Here is a 23,992-nt window from a genome sequence, read left to right as displayed (position 1 = left end):
ACCACTGGCCCACAACCTGTCTTTCTGCCTATCTGTAATCACAGCTGGAGAAGGCAGAGCGTCACGGGAGTCGGGCTCGGGGCCGGGCCCTGGAGAGGCGGCGGCGGCGGAAGGTGGATCGGGGTGGGGAGGGCGATGACCCAGCCCGAGAGGAGCTAGAGCCAAAGAGGGTACGGAGCTCAGGGCCAGAGGCTGAGGAGGTCCAGGAGGAGGAAGAGCTGGAGGAGGAGACTGGGGGTGAGGGCCCCCCTGCACCCATCCCCACCACTGGCAGCCCCAGCACCCAGGAGAACCAGAATGGCTTGGAACCGGCGGAAGGGACCACTTCAGGCCCCTTGGCCCCTTTCTCCACTCTGACTCCCCGGCTGCATCTGCCCTGCCCACAGCAGCCGCCTCAGCAACAGTTGTGACAGTGGCTGAGCCTAGCACAGACCCTGACAGAACCCCCCCCGCCCCGGCCTCAAGGATCCTCTTTCTGACCATCAAGCCTGCTTCTTAGGGGGTGGGCAGGTAGGGGGGTGGCCATCCCCCCTACCCGCCCACTCCTGAGTCCCTTGACTTTTGTATTCTGACTCCAAGGTATTGTTCAGACCTCAGCTCCTGGGGGCCAGCCCCTGGAGTCTTCCCTCCCTGGTAGCCTCTAACCAGCATTCCCAGACACCTGAGGCAGATAGATGGATGGGCTGGTGGGCAGGGGGGTGGCTGGGGCTGGGCCATCACCATTCCAGAGACAAGGCCAGTGTATATGCAAACTGGGGGACTCTCCTCTCCCTTCTCTCCCCAGTTCTGGTCCTGGCCAGGCCATGCTACACTAACCCCTGCCCCCACTCTCCTCCCCTCTTTTCCTTCCTTCCTACCCACTTCTCCCTCTCCCTTCCCCTGACTGTTCCACCCAGGAGGAGGAAACTTCACATAGCCGTGCTCACAGTTTTTTATTTTAAAGGAATTTGGCTGGGGAGCTGAACAGGGCTCCCTGTGATCTGAAGAAAGCTTTTGGTGCTTGTCCTCACAACCACCTCAATCCTCCCTCCCTGTCCTCCCCTGTCTCCTTTCCTCCTCCTGGGTTCATGTTGTAATAAAAAAAGATTGTTGGTGTGTAATTAATTTGTTCAAAAGGAAAAAAAAAGCAAAACAAGAAACTTGGTTCCAACTGAAGCCTATTTTAATTTTATTTTATTATTTTCCTCTTGTTAGAAATAAAACCCTTAGAAACATTTTTTGGAAACATGTTTCTGAAGTGCATTTCTCTTAGACGGGGAGGACAGTGCTTCCATCACCAGTCAGTGGAGCAGCTGTAGTGCTGGCGGGAGCACTAGGGCTGAAGCCAGGGAGCTCTGGGTTCTGAAATCAAGTTCCACCAGCTTCTTAACCTTGGGCAAGACGTTCTGATCCTCCCCTGACTAACCCCAAGCCATTTTCCCTCAAGTCCAAACAGATGGGCTTGGCCCGCTCACCCAGACTCCTACACCACAGCCTCCCCCAGTTGATGCCCTCCAGTTTATCCTCCTCAAGCTCCCAAAGGGATTTTTTTTTCAATGGCTTTATTGAGATATAATTTACATACCATAAAATTCACTTGTTTGAAATGTACAATTCAGTGATTTGGGGGATTTCTAAAGTGTAGATCTGATTATATACTGCTTAAAACCTTCCATGATGCTTTATTGCCCTTAAGATTATACATAGAATCTCGTTCTTTCTAGAATGTTTTCCTGTCTAACCCATATACTGCATAATTCCCTGATTTTTCTCCACAGGTTATGCCCCTGATGAATGGGGACTAAAGCTCAGATGTGTGGTCATTTGCAACCCCTGAGTTCACTTTTTAAAGACAGCTTATTGAGATACAATGTACATACCATACAGTTCACCCACTTAAAAGTATACAATTAAATAGCTTTTAGTATATTCAGAGTTGTGCAGCCATCATTGCCAAAAAAAAAAAAAAAATTTAGAACATTTTCATCACTGCAGGAAGAAACTCCATATCCCTTAGGCATCCTTTACCCCTCATCCCATTTGCCTATTCGGGACATTTTACATAAATGGAATCGTATAATATGTGATCCTTTGTGTCTAGCTTCTTTCACTTAACATAGTGGTTTCAAGCCCATTAATGGTCCCATAGTGGTTGGAAAGATCTCCCTTCTGAGTCCCAAAGTCTTTAAGATGAGGGTGCTGGACTAAATCAGGGACCATCAACAGATTGTTTACATGTTTTTGTGGGTGTTTGCATGCATGTGTTTTTCTGACAAGAAGACTAACCAGCTTGTATCAGATTTATAAAGGGATCCTTGACCCTCCAAAGGCTAAGAACCATTCTTTGTGGTCTTGAGTGTTGTGTGTTTGGAGTCTGCCCCATGATATGAGGATACAAAGGAGGAAGCAAGAGCATGGAAGCCCTGCTAAGCCAGTCAGCTTCCCATCATGCCTGCCTCAAGGGCTTTCCCTCCTCTCAAGGGGCTGTGAGGAGGCTGAAGGCTAAAGGCTGGGTCCTGATTCCTAGCCCAGGAGCTTAGCACACTGCCACTCTTATTTTGCTTTCTCATTTGAACGTTCATGGGTTTCATTCCCCCTTCCCAATATTTGCAGTTGATAGGAACCTAGTGGTAAATAAGAAAGCCCGCCCTCTTCTGGCAGCTTTGATTGGTGGGAGGGTCTGGCTCATCCCTGCTTTCATCTAGTCTCCCAGTTGGGACCCTAGGCTATATAAGTAAGGAGAGAGACGGGAGTCCGTGGACAACCCTGTCGGGTCCAGTTTGACTGCAGGTCTCAGTCCAGGGGAAAAGGCTGACCTTTTGGCTGGAATTGATCATGAAAAGGGGGTTGGAGGAGCTGACAGGAGAGGTGAGTGTGAGAGCTGGGATGGGCAGGAAAGGGCTCAGCCTCAGCACTTTACCACTCCCAAGGCAGTCAGCCACAGGAAGTGGCCAGACAGGAGAGGAAGAGATGGTGCCTACAACCTGAAGCAACTCCCAGGTTAGAGAACTGCTTGGCTGGGGGCCTCCCAGGTATAGGCCCATCCTTCACCAGTTTTCAGACCACCTTTACCATGTTGGCACATCCCTGTCGCATCCCTCACACACTGTCTCCTTCACAGCAGACACGCATTCCATGAACTCTGCAGGAGAGGCCCTAGCCATCATCCTGCAAGACCCAGATCAAATCTAACCCCTTCCAGAGAGCTTTCTCTGGTTCCAAATCTGCCCTCTTTCCCAGACACTCCCCTAGAAAGGGAGGGGGACTGGCTCAGGGGACCCCCTTCACCTCAGATAAGGAGCTGGGGAGAAGGAGGTCAGGGAAGCAGTGGGTATCTTCTCACCTCAAAGTCATTTTCTATTATAGAGATATCACCTAGCTGCCGAGTCCTCCCAAATGCTGCCACATCCCTCAGGATGGCTCCTGAATCTGCAGGTGACAAGGGGATGGGAAGAGACATCACTTCTATTAAGGACTTTATCCAAACTCTTCCTTCAGGCCCAACTGAACCCTTCTTCCCCTTCTCCTTAGTGCCTCCACCTGTGCCTTACATGGTGTCTGAAACACTAAGATTAATAGGTCTGTCTCTCCTCCCACCCCCAAGCTCTGGAGCTTCTGGAGGGAAGGCAAGGCCTAGGCCTCAGTCTGCTTCCACTTCCAGGCCAAGGGCCCGCAGTCTAGTTTTAGAAAGAAGGAGGTAGGAGCATCAGTTGGAGCCTCACACTGTGCATATGAACTCTGTTTCCTTTCCGTTGCAGAGTCCAGTGGTACAGGATACCACCCCTTGGGAGTGGCACCCGGGGTCTGAGGTACATGGTCAGTGGGTCCTTGAAGGGGCAGATGCTAACTAGCCATGCTTCCCAGAAGACCTGAAATTGTGATGGGAGAAGAGGAGTTAGGAAGCAGAGGAACAGGGTTCTTGCCCCTGGGGCACTCACATGAAAGGGAGGGGAACAGCCCCTTGTGAACCTCCACCTGGGTGCTCAGCTCCATTTGAGATATTTCACAAAGTCCCCAGCAGACACAGGAAACAGACCCCTAGGAAAACAGGCCTCACCTAGGCGTATCAGCCTGGCAGAGCTGGGATTTTCACCAAATCTCTGTGACCCTAAGGCCTGTGCTAGACAGAAGGGGTCCAAAGTAATCAGCCTGCCATCAGGAAATAGTTCACAGTGGGAGCTCAGTGTTGATCTCTGCTGTTGGTAGGTTGGGAATTCAGCAGTGCTAGGGCCACAGTGGCCTTGGTAGGTTAGAAGTTCATATTGCCAAGGTGCATAACCTCCACGCTTATCTCTATTGGTTATATGTTTGCTACATAACAAATTACCTCAAAAACAGTGGCTTAAAACAACATTTTATTTCACAGTCCTGTGGTTAGGAATCTGGGCACAACTTAGCTGAGTTTCTATTTCAGGGTCTCACAGCCAGCAGAGTGTGAGTTGGGGCTACAGTCATCTCAAGGCTTGGCTGGGGAAGGATCTGCTTTCACGCTGACTCATGTGGCTGTTGGCATATTCAGTCTTGCTGGCTGTTGGCTGGGGGTCACTCTCAGGTTCCTTGCCACGTGCACCTTATCATAGGGTGGCTCACAATATGGCAGCTTGCTTCATCACAGCAATCAAGTAAGATGAGCTAGAGATAGAAGGAGTGTGCCCACATGCCAGACAGAACTCATAGTCTTTATAACCTAATCTCAGATGTGACATCCCATCACTTTTGCAATATTCTATTCGTTAGAAGTAAGTCAGTTACTGCCGGGCACGGTGGCTCACACCTGTAATCCCAGCACTTTGGGAGGCCGAGACGGGCGGATCACCTGAGGTCGGGAGTTCCAGACCAACCTGACCAACATGGAGAAACCCCATCTCTACTAAAAATACAAAATTAGCTGGGTGTTGTCGCGCATGCCTGTAATTCTAGCTACTCAGGAGGCTGAGGCAGGAGAATTGCTTGAACCCCGGAGGCAGAGGTTGTGGTGACCCGAGATCGTGCCATTGCACTCCAGCCTGGGCAACAAGTGAAAACTCTGGGGGAGGCGGGGGAACAAGAACAAAAACAAAAAAGTAGGTCAGTTACTAGGTCCAGGCCACACTCAATGGGAGGGGATTACACAAAGGTGTGAATACCAGGAGGCGGGGGAGGGGGGGTCATTGGGGGTCATCTTGGAGACTGACTACTATAGTTTTTCCACTGGTCCTGGTGATTCATGTTACTTCCACATGCAAAATACATTCACCACTTCCCAGAGTCTCTAAAAGTATCATCCAATCACAGCATTGCCCCAAAATCCAGAACATCTAAATCAGGCCCATATATGAAAGAGGCGCTTTGAGTATGGCTTCTTAACTACTATTTGTCTCCATCTTTAGATTTGTGAGACAATTTTTTTTTTTTTTTGTAAAAAATTATTTTTTGGCCGGGCATGGTGGCTCACGCCTGTAATCCCAGCACTTTGGGAGGCTGAGGCGGGCGAATCACGAGGTCAGGAGATCGAGACCATCCTGGCCAACATGGTGAAACCCCGTCTATACTAAAAATACAAAAAATAAGCCGGGTGTGGTGGCAGGCATCTGGAGGCTGAAGCAGGAGAATCACTTGAACCCAGGAGACGGAGCTGACAGTGAGCCAAGATCATGCCACTGCACTCCAGCCTGGGCTACAGAGGGAGACTCCATCTCAAAAAAAAAAATTTAAAAAAAAATTATTTTTTATTTTTATGTTGTTATAGAGACGAGATCTTACTATATTGTCCAGGCTGTTCTCAAACTCCTGGGCTCAATCCTTCCACCTTGGCCTCCCAAAGTGCTGGGATTACAGGCATGAGCCACCGTGCCCAGCTGATTTATGAGACTTAAGAGGCAAGTTATCTGTCCCCAGCACACCCAACGTACAATGGTGGAATAGCCATAGAACGACTACTACAGACATTCTAGTTCAAAAAGAGGGGAAATGGGAGACATAAAGGAGTTACTGGTCTAAAGCAATTCTGAAATCCAGCTGGGAAAATGGAAGTTTCTTGATTAGATGTCAAGGCCTGGGAATAATATTCTAAGGCTCTGCCCTCTGACCTCTTGGTTTTACCCTCCGTGCCTTCCTTTTTCATGAAAGGCAGCACGTTTGCAGCTGAACAGTTTCCCCAGTTTGCTTCCTGCCAGTAGAATTTTGGGAGTCCAGTGGGTTTTTTCATTTTGTCCTGTCTGTAACCAGCTGCCACCAAGAAATAGTTCCATAGGGGGGCTTGGGTTACTGTTCTGTTGGCAGGTTGGGCACTCAGCAGTGGCTTATAGCCAGATTGGTCTTGGTGGAGGTCCATATTTTGGAGCCCGTGCATAACCTCCATGCCTGCCACTATGGCCATTTTGTTCAGGAATCCATTGGGCAAAGAAAAGGGTGACAGATAAGAGGCTGACTGACATCACAGAACAGGACACCTACCTGTCTACTTGATTGAGCTCCTTTTCTGCAGTGGGCTCTCTCTGGTGCTCATTTATGTGGGACATGAATATCTCTCCCCATTCCAAGAGAGACAGCCATATGCTCTTCCTCAGACCTTGTCAATAATATTTCAGTCCTGTTATTTCCAAGTCCTTCACTATTTAGCCGAATCATTAACAATTACTCATGAAACAGTGGAAACCTATCTATACCTCTGACCAGCTATGTGACCTGGCAGTTGTTCTACTGGGAGAATTTCCCTTCTCACTGTCCAGGATCAACCCTAAGTAGGGCTGTAACGCTACAGCTAGCTACTTCAGCAGGGCCAGCATATCGTGCAGGGCCATGTATAAACCAAGCTGGAATAGAATATTGTATCCCTTAGTCACCTGGTCACAGGGAATTCCCCATGAGGCTTCAGGTGTGGGTGAGAGAGGGATGGCAGTACAGCAGATGGGAGTATGACTCACTTGCTCAGGCAGCTTATTCATCTTCTAGGCCTGCTTGTATAACTCTATATTCTATTTGGTGGAGTGCTACTGCACATAGATAACTTCATGGCTTGATGAGACAGTTAACACACAACTCACCATGGGGAGCTCAGCTTGCCTGGGTCACTTGGAGTCCTATGCTCAGCCATTAATTCACAAAATAGATCCACTTTTCCATTTTTATTTTTCTCTGCTCCTGGGACTTCTGTTACCACGATATTGCCACCTCCAATTTTATCCCCCATTTCTTGAGTCTTTTTTTTTTTTTTTTTTGAGACGGAGTCTTGCTCTGTCACCCAGGCTGGAGTGCAGTGGCCGGATCTCAGCTCACTGCAAGCTCCGCCTCCCGGGTTTACGCCATTCTCCTGCCTCAGCCTCCCGAGTAGCTGGGACTACAGGCGCCCGCCACCTCGCCCGGCTATTTTTTTTGTATTTTTTAGTAGAGACGGGGTTTCACCGTGTTAGCCGGGATCGTCTCTCGATCTCCTGACCTCGTGATCCGCTCTTGAGTCTTTAACTTGCTCTTCAGCTGTAGTTCTCCTCCCCTTTATGCCATCTATACTGTGTAGATTCTAATAGTATATCCAAGAACTGGAGAAATCACCACAGGATTTCTTCTGGGCCCAGTGTAAGAAAGACTCAGATCAAAACTTCATGTATAACCCCATCCCACTCTGACTGATGGGCCTCAGCGGCAATCTCGATCACCAGAGATTAACATTAATTCAGAACCAATATCCAGTCTATTTCAAAAGGCCTGGATATTTCCCTGTCCCCAGTGTACAGTGACTGTGGCTGCAGGTATCTGTGAGGAAAGCAAGGAGGGAGATTTTGCCATACACACTTGTGAAAAGTGTAGCAAGGTCCTTCTTCAGATGGACCCTCCCCTTCATTCAAGGGGCTCTGGTCTATGAACTGGGGAAGAGGCTGGGATGCCACATTTTTGAGGACAAGATCAGGCCTCCATTTTCCAGAGTAGAAGATTATTGGGGTTATATAACAACTAGGACTTTATCAGGCTACCTATTTTGGTCCTAGGGAAACTATCCTTAATTATCGACTGTTACAAACCTCCAGAGGTCAAACCTGATTATTGCTATGGCTCTGCTATCCATTATAAGAATGAGACCCAACTTCTCTTTGGAGATGAACCTATCACCTCCATTGAAATCAGGGAGCCCATTCATGATTTCTCACCATGACCCTCATCTGCAGAAATAAATCATTTCAATGCTTTATAATACTGGTACTCATTCATATACTAGTTAAGGTAAATCTAGCTCCTGAGACAGAAAAAAATTTTCTGGGATTTAAGACAAGTTTACTTCTTGCTTCTGTAGTATTCCAAAACAGGTGTTAATAATTGAGTTTCCCTCTTCTAAGTGATGATTCAGAGGCCTAGGCACTTTCTGTCTAGAAGGTCTGCCGTCTTCAAAACATGGTCATCATTGTATTTATTGTCATCTCCATCCTAAATAGCCAGAAGAGGAAAAGACCATGTGGGAGGTTACTATGAGCCGGATGTAGCACACATCACTTCTCATATTCCATTAGCTAGAACTCAGATAATGGGCATACCCAATTGTAAGGGACACTGACAAATGTAGTCTAAATCTGTCCCTAGGAGGAAGAGGAAACAAGTTTAATGACCACTTAGGTAGTCCCTACCACAGTGTATTTCTCAAAGTTCTGTGAAAGGAATGTCAATGTCCACATAGTCAAAAGGGTGAGTTGAATGTGTTACACATGACTAATCGATTCCAACATTCTTATTGCCCTAAACAATGGATTCCCCTGCCTACACTGTACCATGGAATTTCTGGCATCTTAACCTCATTTAACACAAGCTACTATTGAGTAGAGGTTTTGGACAATCAATGGAACAACTCTTAGAAATACTCCCAGCTGCTTCAACTAACAAAGTACATCCAAGATTGCTGATGAGTGTACCCATACTGAAAAGTTTGGCCCTACCCAAACCAGATAAAGACATCACGAGAAAATAAAATTACAGACAAATATCCTTTATGAATATAGATGCAAAATCCCCAACAAAATACTAGCAAACTAAATCCAACAGCATATTAAAAGTAGGATACGTCTTGGCCAAGTGGGATTTATCTTAGGAATGCAGGAATGGTTCAACATAAGAAAATCAATCAATGTAATAACATCACATTAATAGAACAAAGGAAAAGAAACACATGGTCATCTCATTTGATGCAGAAAAGGCATTTCAGGCTGGGTGTGGTAGCCAACACTTACAATCCCAGCACTTTGGGAGGCTGAGGTGGGAGGACTGCTTGAAGCCAGGAGTTCGAGACCAGCTTAGGCAACATAGCAAGACCCCATCTCTACAAAAAATTTTTAAAAATTAGCTGGGCATGGTGATGTGTGCCTGTACTCCCAGCTACAAGGGAGGCTTAGGTGGGAGGCTCCCTTGAGTCCAGGAGTTTGAGGCTGTAGTGAGCTTTGATCGTGCCCCTGCACTCCAGCCTAGGTGATAAAATGAGACCTCGTCTCTCTTAAAAAAAAATCAAAAAGGCATAGAGCTAATAAATTCAGCAAAGTTGCAAGGTGCAAGATCAACACATAAAAAGTAGTTGTGCTTTTAAACACTAGCAATGAGCAATTCAAAATGAAGTTAAGAAAACAATTCAATTTACAATAGCATCTAAAAGAATAAAATATCTAGGAATAAATTTAATCAAGGAAGAGAAAGACTTGTACATTAAAAACCATGAAACATTGGTGAAAGAAATTAAAGATCCAAAGAAATGGGAAGGCATCTCATGTTCATAGACTGGAAGACAATACTGGTAAGATGTTAATATTAGCCAAAGTGATCTACAGATTCAACACAGTCCTTATGAAAATTCCAACAGGCTTTTTGCAGAAATGAAAAAGCTAGCCAGGTGTGGTATCTCATGCCTGTAATCCCAGCACTTTGGGAGGCTGAGGAGGGCAGACCACAAGGTCAGGAGTTTGAGGCCAGCCTGGCCAACATGGTGGAACCCCATATCTACTAAAAATCATTTAAAAAAATTATCCGGGCATGGTAATCTGTGCCTGTAATCCCAGCTACTCGGGAGGCTGAGGCAGGAGAATTACTTGATCCTGGGCGGCGGAGGTTGCAGTGAGCTGAGATCACGCCACTGCACTCCAGCCTGGGCGACAGAGCGAGACTCCGTCTCAAGAAAAAAAAAAAAAAAGAAAAAGTTGATCCTCAAATTCATACGGAATTACAAGGGGCCGTGAATAGCCAAAACAGTCTTAGAAAAAAAAGAACAAAGTCAAACGGCCAATTTTTTTTTTTTTTTTTTTTTTTAAGACACAGTCTTGCTGTGTTGCCCAGGCTGGAGTGCAGTGGTGTAATCTTGGCTCACTGCAGTTTGAAGCTCACTGCAGCCTCAAACTCCTGGGCTCAAGTGATCCTCCTACCTCAGCATCCCAAGTAGGTGGGATTTAAAAGGCATGTGCCACTACACCCAGCTACTTTTTTTTTTTTTTTTTTGTAGAGACAGGGTCTCACTCTTGCCCAGACTGGCCTCAAACTTCTGGGCTCAAGCAGTCCTCCCACCTCAGCCTCCCAAAGTGTTGGGATTACAGGCGTGAGCCACCACACCCGGTTAGCTTTTTCATTTCTGCAAAAAGGCTGTTGGAATTTTCATAAGGACTGTATTTAATCTGTAGATCACTTTGGCTAGTATTAACATCTTATCAGTATTAAGTCTTCCAAGTCTTGCACAGTGTGAGCCACTGTGCCCAGCCACCAATTGATTTTTTACAAGAGTGCCAAGTCCATTCAATGGGGGGAGAGATTGGTCTCTTCAACAAATGGTGCTGGGACAACTGGATTTTCACATGCAAAAGTATGAAGTTGGATGCCTACTTCACACCATATACCATTAACTCAAAATGGATTAATGACCTAAATTTAAGTCCTAAAACCATAAAACTGGAAGAAAACATAGGAGTTAATGTTCATGACCTTGGATGTAGCAACAGCCACCACAAGCATGAGCAACAACAGAAAAAACAGATAAATCGGACTTCATCAGAATTAAAAATTTTGTGCATCAAAGGACATCAAGAAAGTGAAAAGACAGCCTACAGAATAAGATAACATATTTGCAATCATATATCTGATAAGGATTTGCTATCCAGAATATACAAATAACTCCTACAACTCAACAACAAAAAGACAAGCAATTCAATTTAAAAATGGGCAAAGGAGGCCAGGCGCGGTGGCTCACGCCTGTAATCCCAGCACTTTGGGAGGCAGAGGTGGGCAGATCACCAGAGGTCAGGAGTTCAAGGCCAGCCTGGCCAACATGGTGAAACCCATCTCTACTAAAAATACAAAAATTAGCTGGGCGTGGTGGCATGTGCCTGTAATCCCAGCTACTTGGGAGGCTGAGGCAGGAGAATCACTTGAACCTGGGAGGTGGCAGCTACAGTGAGCCATGATCATGCCACTGCACTCCAGGCTGGGCAACAGAGCAAGACTGTCTCAAAAAAAACCAAAAAACCAAAAAAACAAAAAAACCAAAGGATCATGTCTTTGTGATTAGGAAGAAAAAAAAATGGGCAAAGGACTTGAATAGATATTTCTCCCAAGATATAAAAATGGCCAAGAGCACATGAAAAGATGCTCAACATCATTAGATCAGTTACCACTTCATACCCACTAGTATGGCTATAATAATAATAATAATAATAATAATAAAATAATAAGTATTGGAGAAGATGGGGAGAAATTGGAGTCCTGGTACAGAGAATTATCATATGACCCAGCAATTCCACTCCTAAGAATATATCCAAACGAACTGAAAACAAGGAGTCAAAACATATTTCTGAACCAGCATTCTTTGCATCATTATTCACAATAACCAAAAGGTAAATAAACCCCAAGTACCCATCAACAGATAACTGTATAAACAAAATGCAGTATATACAAATACTGGAATATTATTCAGCCACAAAAAGAATAAAGGTTGGACACATGCTACAACATGGATGAACCTTGAAAACATTATTCTAGCTGGGTGTGGTGGCTCACTCCTGTAGTCCCACCTACTCAGGAGGCTGAGGTGGGAGGATCACCTGAGCCCAGCTGGGGAGGTCGAGGCTGCAGTGAGCCGTGATTGCTCACGGCACCCCAGCCTGGATGACAGAGTGAGACCCTGTCTCAAAGAAAATATTATTCTAAGTGAAATAATCCAGACACGAAAGGACAAATATTGTATGACTCCACTTAAATGAAATTATCTAGACTAGGCAAATTCATAGAGACAGAAAGTAGGTTAGAGATTACCAGAGGCTGCAGGTAATAGGGAAATGATTGCTTAATGGGTATAGAGTTTCTGTTTGGGGTGATGAAAAAGTTTTGGAACTAGATACTGTAGTGGTGATGGTTACCGAACATTGTGAATGTAATTAATGCCATCTAATTGTACACTCAAAAATGGTTAAAATGGATTTTTGTTTTGTTTTGTTTTTTTGAGGTGGAGTCTCAACTCTATCGCCCAGACTGAAGTGCAGTGCTGAGATCTCGGCTCACTGCAGCCTCCATCTCCTGGGTCCAAGCAATTCTCTTCCCTCACAGCCTCCCGAGTAGCTGGGATTACAGGTGCCCACCACCATGCCTGGCTAATTTTTGTATTTTTAGTAGAGATGGGCTTTCACCATGTTGGCCAGGCTGGTGTCGAACTCCTGACCTCAGGTGATCTGCCCGCCTCGGCCTCCCAAAGTGCTGGGATTACAGGCATGAGCCACCACGCCCTTCCAGAAATTTTTATGTTATATATAGTTTACCACAATAAAAAAGTTTGGCCCAGCCAGCGCGGTGGCTCACACCTGTAATTCCAGCACTTTGGGAGGCTAAGGTGGGTGGATCACCTGAGGTCGGGAGTTCAAGACCAGCCTGACCAACATGGAGAAACCCATCTCTACTAAAAATACAAAATTAGCCCGGCCTGGTGGCGGATGCCTGTAATCCCAGCTACTCAGGAGGCTGAGGCAGGAGAATCATTTGAAACCAGGAGGCGGAGGTTGCGGTGAGCCAAGATCAAGCCATTGCACTCCAGCCTGGGAAACAAGAGTAAAACTCCGTATCAAAAAAAAAAAAAGGTGGCTCACATCTGTAATCTCAGCACTTTGGGAGGCCGAGGCGGGCGAATCACGAGGTCAGGAGATCAAGATCATCCTGGCTAACACAGTGAAACCCTGTCTCTACTAAAAATACAAAAAATTAGCCAGGCGTGGTGGCGGGTGCCTGTAGTCCCAGCTACTCGGGAGGCTGAGGCAGAAGAATGGCGTGAACCCGGGAGGTGGAGCTTGCAATGAGCTGAGATCACGCCACTGCACTCCAGCCTCAAAGACAGAGTGAGACTCCGTCTCAAAAAAACAAAAACAAAACAAAAAACTTTGGCCCTATCAAAAATTACACTTCTTTTTCCCTGATCTATCATCCATAGAATCAATTCTCACATATTATGGAGGTTTCTTTTTTTCTTTTTTTTTTTTTGAGACATGGTCTCACTCTGTCACCCATATTATGGAGGTTTCTGCCAGTATAAACTAGCTACATCTTATCATTTGTGTGTGTGTGTGTGCTTTCTCCTCATAGGTTTGACTTTACTTCCTGGGACGTACAGGAATCTGAATTCAGTAATGGGTCTGGAGGCAACGAGAGATGATACGGGTGGATATTGAAAAGATTAGCCTAACAGTGAGAGGGTCCCCAAGTCAGGCAGGACCAGCCCCATAGACTGGGGAAGAAGGGCTGCTTCTGCTGCCAAGGGAGACTCAGTGAGGGTTGGGGTTTAGGGTGCTCAGATCTATCCAAATCAATCCTGATGTTCCTAGTCCTATTCTCAAGGTCCCATTTTTCCCTAATCAGTGGCCATGTTTTTGCATATGAGACCTGGAGATCTTATGAATTCAACCTGCATTGTAATTCAGTAACCTGCAGGATTTGGTTTTATGTCTGATTTCAGGCTGCATCAGTCCTGCACCTGGAAGAGATAAAAAGATTACTTTAAAAAAAAAAAAAAAATATATATATATATATATATATATGTGCTGGGCACGGTGGCTCACACCTCTAATCCCAGCACCAGCACTTTGGAAGGCCAAGGAGGGTGGATCACTTGAGGCCAGGAGTTCAACACCAGCCTGGCCCACATGGTGAAACCCCTCCTCTACTAAAAATATAAAAATTAGCCGGATGTGGTGGTGGGCACCTGTAATCCCAGCTACTCGGGTGGCTGAGGCAAGAGAATCGCTTGAACCTGGGAGGCAGAGGTTGCAGTGAGCCGAAATCATGCTACTGCCCTTAAGCCTGGGTGACAGAGTGAGACTCTATTTCTTTGAGCAGTTTTAGGTCCACAGCAAAATTGAGTGGAAAGTATGTATCCCATATACCCACTGCTCCTACACAGACACAGCTTCCCCCACTATCAACATCCCCAGCAGAGTGGTACATTCGTTATAGTCAATACATTGGCACATAATTAGTCAAGTACATAGCTTACATTAAGGTTCACTCTTGGTGTTGTACACTCTATGGGTTTTGAAAAATGTATAATTATATGTATGCACCATTATAGTATCATACAGAGTAGTTTCATTGCCCTGAAAATCCTCTGTGTTCCACCTATTCATACTTCCCTCCCGTAACTCCTAGCAACTTCTGATTTTTTTTTTTACTGTCTCCATAGTTTTACCTATTCCAGAATGTTATTATTTAGGAATCATATAGTATATGGCCTTTTCAGATTGCCTTCTTTCATGTATTAATATGCATTTAAGATTCTTCCATGTCTCTTGGTGGCTTGATAGCTTATTTATCTTTATTGCTGAATAACATTCTGTTGTCTGGATGTACCACAGTTTATCCATTTACTTACTGAAGGGCATCTTGGTTTCTTCCAAGTTTGCGCAGTTGTGAATAAATCGGCTATAAATATCCATTGCAGGTTTTTATGTAGTTGTAAGTTTTCTTTTTTTTTTTTTTTGGAGACTGAGTCTGGCTCTGTCGCCCAGGCTGGAGTGCAGTGGCCAGATCTCAGCTCACTGCAAGCTCCGCCTCCCGGGTTTACGCCATTCTCCTGCCTCAGCCTCCCGAGTAGCTGGGACCACAGGCGCCCGCCACTTCGCCCGGCTAGTTTTTTGTATTTTTTAGTAGAGATGGGGTTTCACCGTGTTAGCCAGGATGGTCTCGATCTCCTGACCTCGTGATCCACCCGTCTCGGCCTCCCAAAGTGCTGGGATTACAGGCTTGAGCCACCGCGCCCGGCCGTAGTTGTAGGTTTTCAAATCACTTTTCAAATATAAAAGAGTGTGCTGAATGGTAAGGTAAGAATATGTTTAGTTTTGTAAGAACCTGCCAAACTGTCTTCCAAAGTGGCTGAACCGTTTTGCATTCCCACCAGCAATGAATGAGAGTTCCTGTTGCTCCACATCCTCATCAGCATTTGGTATTGTCAGTGTCCTGGATTTTGGCCATACTAAGAGGTATGTGGTGGTATCTCCCTGTATTAATTTGCAAACCCTAATGACATATGATGTGGAGCATCTTTTAACATGCTTATTTGCCATCTGTATATCTTTTTTGGTGAGGTGCCTGTTCAGGTCTTTTGCCCTTTTTCTTTTTCTGAGGTGGGGTATTGCTGTGTTGCCCAGGCTCATCTCCATCTCCTCAGTCAAATGATCCTCCTGCCTCAGCCTCCCAAGTAGCTGGGACTACATGCGTGTGCCACCATGCCAGGCTTCTTTTGCCTGTTTTAAAATCGGGATGTTCCTTTTCTTATTGTTGAGTTTTAAGAGTTATTTATGTGTCTTAGATAAAGAATCAGATATGTCTTTTGCAAATACTTTATACCAATCTATAGTTTGTTTTCTCATTCTCTTGACAGTGTCTTGTTTTTGTTTTGTTTTTGTTTTGTTTTTTGTTTTTTTTTTGAGAGGGAGTCTCGCTCTGTCACCTAGGCTGGAGTGCAATGGCGCAATCTTGGCTCACTGCAACCTCTGCCTCCAGGGTTCAAGCCATTCTCCTGCCTCAGCTTCCCAAGTAGCTGAGATTAGGCGCTTGCCACCATGCCCAGCTAATTTTGAATTTTTCTTTTGAGATGAGTTTTGCTCATGTCATCCAGGCTGGAGTGCAATGGCACGATCTTTGCTCACTGCAACCTCCGCCTCCCGGATTCAAGCGATTCTCCTGCCTCAGCCTCCCGAGTAGATGGGACTATAGGCACCTGCCACCATGCCTGGCTAATTTTTGTGTTTTTGGTAGAGACGAGGTTTCACCGTGTTGGCCAGGCTGGTCTTGAATTCCTGACCTCACGTCATCCACCCGCTTCGGCCACCCACAGTGTTGGGATTACAGGTGTGCGCCACCACACCCGGGTTTAATTTTTGTGTTTTTAGTAGAGACGGGGTTTCACCATGTTGGCCAGGCTGGTCTCAAACTCCTGACCTCAGGTGATCCACTCACCTCGGCCACCCAAAGTGTTGGGATTACAGGCGTGAGCCATCGCGCCTGGACAGTGTCTTTTGCAGAGCAGAAGTTTTTAATCTGAATGAAGTCCAGCTTATCAATCATTTCTTTCATGGATCATGCCTTTGGTGTTGTACCTAAAAACTTACTGCCATACCCAAGGGCACTAACATGTTCTCCTATGTTATCTTCTAGGGGTTTTACAGTTTTGCATTTTACATTTAGGTGTATGATCCATTTTGAGTTAATTTTTTGAAGGGTGTAAAGGAGATTTCTTTTTTGAGGGCAGTGAAAGAAGCTCTCCAGTGTCTGACCATGCCTTGAACTAAAAGTTTACAACCATGATCTTGCCTTTAAAGAGTTTTTTCTTAATTATGTCAGCAATATGTATTTATTGTTGTTCATAAATGGTCAAAAGATACTACCTATTAGACTAAAACAAAGTGTAGCTTCTCAAATACAGCATCACATAGAGACAAAGAATGAAAAGGCCAGTCATGTGTATACTTTAAAACACCCATATATACACATATACCCTCATGTCCAATACAAGCAAATGTTCTCCATACTTTGCTTTGAAAGCAGGAAACATTGAGTTGCAGAGGTTCTAAGATACAGAACATATTGAACACATTTCAGGCATTTAAAAAATGCACTGAAATAGCAAGAATAAAGTTTTTTTCTGGCCAGGCATGGTGGCTTAGGTGTATAATTCCAACACTTTGGGAGGCTGAGGCAGGAGGATCGCTTGAGTTCGGGAGTTCAAGACCAGCCTGGGCAACATAGTGAGACCCTGGGTCAACAAAAAATAAAATATTGGCTGAGCATAGTAGCATGCACCTATAGTCCCAGCTACTCTGGAGGCTGAGGTGGGAGGATTGCTTGAGCTCGGGAGGTGGAGGCTGCAGTGAGCCGTGATCACGCCATTGCACTCCAGCCTTGGTGACAGAGTGAAACCTTGAAAAAAAAAAAGGTTGTTTTTCTTCAAACATTTTGATCCGAGCTAAAGCAAAGAGTACATTAGAACAGACCAGAAAGATGTGTACAAGTACATCTGTTTCCTTCTCAAACATTTAACAATTTACTTATTAAACATTAAGCTGAGTCAGTTTAAGCCAAATGACATAATAACTGATTATTGCTCCAAACAGGAATCTGTTGTTTCTTAGTGTCTATAGATAGAAGTTTCACAGATGCAAGGACGTTATTTACCTGAAAGATCATTCCTGTTACAATTAGAGGGCATTCATGCAAAAATTGTTTCCTGTTTTATTTGCCTTTTAAAATTGTGAAACATGATACGAAGACATTTCCTTATGTAATTACAAAATCATTAGTACACCTAACACAATTCACAATCCTTCCTTACTGTCATCATAGTCAAATGAACGTCACTATATTCAAATGTTCCCAATTTAACTAAAAACATATTTTGAAAAATTATTTACAAATAAAACTTTTTTTAAAATGCAGGGTCTTGTTCTGTCACCCAGGCTGGAGTGCAGCACAATCATAGCTCACTGTAACCTCAAACTTCTGGGCTCCACTGATCCTTCAGCTTCAGCCTCCTGAGTAGCTGGGCCTACAGGCATACACCACCATACCTGGTTAATTTTTATTTTTTTCAGAGCAGGAGTGAAAGTTTATTTAAAAGCTTTAGAACAGTAAGGAAAGGAAAGAAAAGAAGGAAAGTACACCTTGGAAGAGGGCCAAGTGGGTGACTTGAGAAACCAAGTGCACCTAATTTGAATTTTTTTGTAAGAGATAGAGTCTTGCTATGTTGTCCAGTCTGGTCTCCAACTTCCAGCCTCAAGTGATCCTTCCATCTTTGCTTCCCAAAGTGCTGGGATTACAGGTGTGAGCCACCACACCCGACCAAAATGTATCTTTTAATAGTTAGATTGATTCAGGATCCAAACATTGACTTTTATGGTCACCACTTCCTTACTTTTCTTTAACATTTTACCACTTAAGCATGACTTCCTATTTGTGTAGTTTAGTTTTGCCTGTTTTTATTAACATCATAGAGTCATAACAGTATGTATTCTTTTGTGTTTGGTTTCTTTCATTCAACATTATGCTTTTAAGATTGATCCATGTTTTAACATATAGCTGTGCTTTATCTTCTTGCCTGTATAGTATTGAAATCAACCCAGTTTTCACACTAAACCGAAAATTGAGAAACTTATATTTGTTTTTATCTGAGTTCCTTTCTCAGGAAACCAATCATCAGGCCTCCCAGAGAGAATCGAGGATCTGAAACCTCCCATATTACCACATCTAGACAATGAGACACACCTGCTGCCTGTTGACAAACTCCTCTTCTTTATACCTCCCGAATTTCTGTTTTCCTGCATATGGTTACGGTGAGACACCAGACCCCTCATCCAACCACCTGCTGCCTGTTGACCAACTCCTCCTCTTCCTTACCTCTCCCTAATTCTTGTTTTACATTCCTTGCCTACTATAAAAACCCCTAACTTTAGTCAGTTGGAGAGATGGATTTGAGACTGGTCTCCCATCTCCTGGCTGACATTACTGGCATTAAAGCTGTTCTTCCCTGGCAATATTCATCTCAGTGATTGGCTTTCTGTGCAGCAAGAAACCAGACCTAGGCCGAACCCCTGGTGTTTGGCAACAGTATTTCATTGTATGAATCTGCCATAATCTATCAACTCTACTTTTGAAAGGCATTTGGAACATTCTGATTTTTAACTGTATAAACAATGCTGCAAGAACATTTTTGTACATATTTCCTGGTACACATAAGCAGACTTTTTTTTTTTTTTTTTTTGAGACAGAGTCTTGCTCTGTCGCCCAGGTTGGAGCGCAGTGGTGTGATCTCGGCTCACTGCAACCTCCGTCTCCCAGGTTCAAGTGATTCTCCTGCCTCAGCCTCCCGAGTAGCTGGGACTACAGGTATGCACCACCACACCCAGCTAATTTTTGTATTTTTAGTAGAGATGGGGTTTCACCATGTTGACCAGGCTGGTCTCAAACTCCTGACCTCAGGTGATTCACCTGCCTCGGCCTCCCAAAGTGCTGGGATTACAGGCGTGAGCCACTGCGCCCGGCCCTAAGCGTACATTTCTGTAGGGTGTATGACTTATTGGGACAAAAGGTATACACATCTTTAACTTTTCTAGCTAGTGTCAAACTTTCCTGAAGTAGTTTTACTAATGTATACTCCCAACCAGCAGAGTATGAAAGGTCCTATTATTCCACATACTTCCCAACCCTTGGAACAGTCAATTTTAAATTTTTGCCAAGCTGAGAATTGCAAAATGGTATCTCATGTGGGTTAAAATAGGCATTTTCCTGATAATTAATGAAGTTGAGCACCTTTAATATTTTTTTCTTTTTAGAGACAGGGTCTTGCTCTGTTGCCCAGGCTAGAGTGCAGTGCCACGATCATAGCTCACTGCAGCCTCGAACTACAGGGCTGGGCTCAAGTAGTCCTCCTGCCTCAGGCTCCTAAGCAGCTGGGACTACAGGCATGCCACCATCACGCCTGGATATTAAAAAATTTTTTTTGTAGAGATGGTCTCACTATGTTGCCCAGGCTGGTCTTCAACTCCTGGTCTCAACTGATCCTCCCACTTGGGCTTCCCAAGTTGCTGGGATTGCAGGCATGAGCCAGCACACCAGGCCTACCTTTTCATATTTTTTACTGGTCATTCAAGTACTCTCTTGTAAAACTGTTCGACTCTTTTGCATATTTTTCTATTGATTATCTATCTTTCTCTTGTTGAATTGTAGAACTTCATCTTACAATCTGGATATGGAATCTGATTTTAAGTGAGGCAAACATATTTTCCCATTTTGTGGTTTTCCTTTGTACTGTTTATGGTGTCTCTGGGTGAAGAAGTTATTATTTTTGATGGAGTCAATTTTACCAGTCCTTCCCTTTCATGCTTTGTACTTTTGGTGTTTTGTTTAATAAGTCTTTTACCATCCCAGGCCCAGCGTGGTGGCTCATGCCTGTAATCCCAGGACTTTAGGAAGCCAAAGTGGGAGGATTGAGGCCAGGAGTTTGAGACCAGCCTGGGCAATGTAGCAAGACCCCCCATCTCTATTTTTTAAAAAAGAAATCTTTTACTATTCTAATGTCAAGAATATACTTCTTTGTTACTTTCTTTGCTTTTCACACTTAGGTCTATAATCTACCTGGGAATTATTTGATTTTAAAAAAATACATAATGTGGGCCGGGCACGGTGGCTCAAGCCTGTAATCCCAGCACTTTGGGAGGCCGAGACGGGCGGATCACGAGGTCAGGAGATCGAGACCATCCTGGCTAACACAATGAAACCCCGTCTCTACTAAAAATACAAAAAAATTAGCCGGGTGAGGTGGCGGGCGCCTGTAGTCCCAGCTACTCGGGAGGCTGAGGCAGGAGAATGGCGTAAACCCGGGAGGCGGAGCTTGCAGTGAGCCGAGATAGCGCCACTGCACTCCAGCCTGGGCGACAGAGCGAGACTCCGTCTCAAAAAAAAAAAAAAAAAAAAAAAAAAAAAAATACATAATGTGAAGTAAATACCCAATTTATTTTTAGTTTTTTTAACTGGGCACCCAATTGTCCCAGCACCATTTGTTGGAAAGACTGCCCTGCTCCCATGGCTCTACAGAGACACATTTTTGATAAATCAAGTGTGCGAATATGCACGGATTCATCCTTCTTTTCTTTTTTCTTTTTTGTGACGGAGTCTCGCTCTGTCACCCAGGCTGGAGTGCAGTGGCACAATCTCAGCCACGGCAACCTCTGCTTCCCGGGTTCAAGCAATTCTCCTGCCTCAGCCTCCCAAGTAGCTGGGATTACAGGCACCTGCCATTACACCCGGCTAATTTTTGTAGTTTTAGTAGAGTCGGAGTTTCACCATGTTGGCCAGGCTGGTCTTGAGTTCCTGACCTCAGGTAATCCACCTGCCTCGGCCTCCCAAAGTGCTGGGATTACAGGCATGAGCCACTGCGCCCGGCCAGATTCGTTTTTCTATCCTTGTGCCAATACTACACTTTTTTTTTTTTTTTTTTCCTGAGATGGAGTTTTACTCTTGTTGCCCAGGCTGGAGTGCAATGGCGCGTTCTTGGCTCACTGCGATCTCCGCCTCCCAGGTTCAAGTGATTCTACTGCCTCAGCCTCCCGAGTAGCTGGGATTACAGGCGTGTGCCACCACGCCCAGCTAATTTTGTATTTTTAGTAGAGACGGGGTTTCGCCATGTTTGCCAGGCTGGTCTCAAACTCCTGACCTCAGGTGATCCTCCTGCCTTGGCCTCCTAAAGTGCTGGGATTACAGGCATGAGCCACAGTGCCCGGCTGCTAGTACCACACTCTTAGTTACTACAGCTTTGTTTTTTTAAAAAACCCTTAACGTCTGAGAAATCAAGTCCTCCATCATAGTTCTTCTTCAGGAGTCATGGCTATTCTTAACCTTTTTCATTTCTATTAATATGTACATTTTAGAATCAGTCAAGTTCCACCAAAAGAAACAAACAAAACAAATCAACCCACCCATAAGGGTTTAATTGGAATCACATTGAATCTGTAGATCAACTTGGGGAGAACTGGCATTCTTGTAATATTGAGTTCAGCAGCTTATGCATGTGAATATGGTGTCTCACTCCATTTATTTACATCTTTTTTTTTTTTTTTTAAGACAGTCTCACTCTGTCACCCAGGCTGGAGTGCAGTGGCGTGATCACGGCTCACTGCAGCCTTGACCTCCCAGGCTCAAGTGATCCCACCTCAGTCTCCCAAGTAGCTGGGACTATGGGCTCGTAACACCACACCCGGCTAATTAAAAAATTTTTTTTGTAGAGACAAGGTCTCACTATGTTGCCCAGGCTAATGTTGAACTCCTGGGCTCAAGTGATCCTCCTGCGTTGGCCTCCCAAAGTGCTGGGATTACGGGAGTTATTTACATCTTGTTTTTTTCTTTTCTTTTTTTTTTTTTTTTTGAGATAGAGTCTTACTCTGTCACCTAGTTAGAGTGCAATAGTGCGATCTTAGCTCACTACAACCTCCGCCTCCCAGGCTCAAGTGATCCTCCTGCCACAGCTCCCCAAGTAGTTGGGACTATAGGCGTGCACCACCATACCTGGCTAATTTTTGTATTTTTTGCAGAGACAGGGCTTCGCCATGTTGCCCAGGGTGGTTTTATGTTTGTTTGTTTGTTTGGCTTTTTTTTTGAGATGAAGTTTCACTCTTGTCACCCGGGTTGGAGTGCAATGGCTCGATCCTGGCTCACTGCAACCTCTGCCTCCCGGGTTCAAGTGATTCTTTTCTCTCAGCCTCCCGAGTAGCTGGGATTATAGGTGCACACCATCACGCCCAGCTAATTTTATATTTTTAGTAGAGACGGGGTTTCACCATGTTGGCCAGACTGGTCTCAAACTCCTGACCTCAGGTGATCCACCTACCTTGGCCTCCTAAAGTGCTAGGATTACAGCCGTGAGCCACACTGTGCCCAGCCCCATCCTATCTTTCTTGAGGAGGCAGGTTAAGTGGAGAAGGGGACCTAGTTCAAAGGGGTTTAGGAGATCAGGTTGGCTGCGGAGGGACTCAAGCTCTGGAGATGCCTTCAGGGACAGTCTCCTCTCTGGCCATTTTATTTTCCCAACTACCACCAGGAGGTGCTGCTGGGATTGAGCCCCTTCCTGCCCTTTACCTGGCATTCAGGCCTCATTCTCTTCTGAGGGCCTCCCTTCATCTCCCTGCCCTTGCACGATGGCATCCTGTTTGGTCCTGGGATCAGCTCCAAATAGGAAGGCAGGCAAACAGCCAGACCTTTCCCCTAGACTAAGGCTTAAGATCAGGCCGAGTCAGCGCCTATGCATCCATTACTTCCTGCCACCCCTAACTGCAGACATCAGAGTCCCCAGCTGGGCCTGTCCTGCTATGTGGCCTATGTGGCTACCTGCTCAACCTGTAGCCTGGCTTGGGACAACCCCAATACCGATCCCTCTACATAACCAACCATTGCAGACCAAAAGCAGAGGCCCAAGGGAGCAGAAAGGATCCCAGGAGGAGCAGGCACATTGAGGGGTACTCAGATGGGGAGGGCCACCCGCCCAGGAACTGCTGAACTGCCTGGGTGCAAGTCCTCCCTGTGTCTCAGTGGAGACATCCCTCTGGCTGTTTCTCTGACTCTATTTGGAGGGAGTTTGAGGGTGATGAGAAGGATGGGAAGGGGGCTTGGTAAAAATGTGTTACTTTGTATTTATTTAATCTAGTTATTTCAAAAAAGAAAATATGCACTGTTAGAGAACACAGTAAATCTTTAATTTGTATAAATATTTAAATAAACTTCATATTTTTCATGACATACTTGAGCACTTTCTGTGAATATGCATTTTATATAAGGTTTTATGCTGGAAGCAGCTATACACAATTTCTGATTAAGACTTTTTATTCATGATCTCTTCAAATTCTAGACTCTTAATGAGAAATGATTGCTGTTCAGACAGGTGGTGGTAAATGGAAAAGGAGAATTTACCTATGTTTCCACCCATTACCAGAATTTCCATTTCATTCCTGAAATCATTTCAGTCCCGTTGAACAATTTAATAGTTTTAAAAGAACAATTCTTT

General features: G+C 45.0%; 2 protein-coding genes across 52 annotated transcripts in view; one reads left to right on the top strand and one right to left on the bottom strand.

Moving 5' to 3' along the window:
• The window catches only part of KANTR (KANTR integral membrane protein), a 117,912-nt gene that overhangs the window by 22,110 nt on the left and 71,810 nt on the right, over nt 1-23,992 (bottom strand). For 9 of the 23 annotated variants that reach the window (XR_012430216.1, XR_012430223.1, XR_012430200.1 and 6 more), the window contains one exon: nt 4,317-4,611. The exons of 6 other annotated variants lie outside the window; for them this stretch is intronic. The gene's annotated coding sequence lies outside the window, so the exon portion shown is untranslated. Of the gene's footprint in view, nt 1-4,316; nt 5,006-6,414; nt 6,530-7,408; nt 8,377-13,409; nt 13,925-23,992 lie in introns of those variants that run through there. 8 more of the 23 variants (XR_012430210.1, XR_010584406.1, XR_010584416.1 and 5 more) reach the window with 4 other exon arrangements.
• Nucleotides 1-23,992, top strand: part of KDM5C (lysine demethylase 5C) — a 63,454-nt gene that overhangs the window by 32,205 nt on the left and 7,257 nt on the right. For 13 of the 29 annotated variants that reach the window (XM_074029821.1, XM_074029820.1, XM_005593633.5 and 10 more), the window contains one exon: nt 45-1,225. In XM_074029821.1, coding sequence (XP_073885922.1) covers nt 45-410 — 366 coding nt within the window. In that variant the 3' untranslated portion in view covers nt 411-1,225. Of the gene's footprint in view, nt 1-44; nt 1,226-1,757; nt 2,067-15,343; nt 15,426-18,613; nt 18,975-23,992 lie in introns of those variants that run through there. The other 16 variants (XR_012430195.1, XR_006695489.3, XR_012430193.1 and 13 more) reach the window with 5 other exon arrangements.

The sequence above is a fragment of the Macaca fascicularis genome, chromosome X, assembly GCF_037993035.2.
Source record: "Macaca fascicularis isolate 582-1 chromosome X, T2T-MFA8v1.1".
Lineage (NCBI taxonomy): Eukaryota > Metazoa > Chordata > Mammalia > Primates > Cercopithecidae > Macaca > Macaca fascicularis.
Note: the sequence above shows the minus strand (reverse complement) of the source record. Positions and strands in the feature narration are given on the sequence as shown.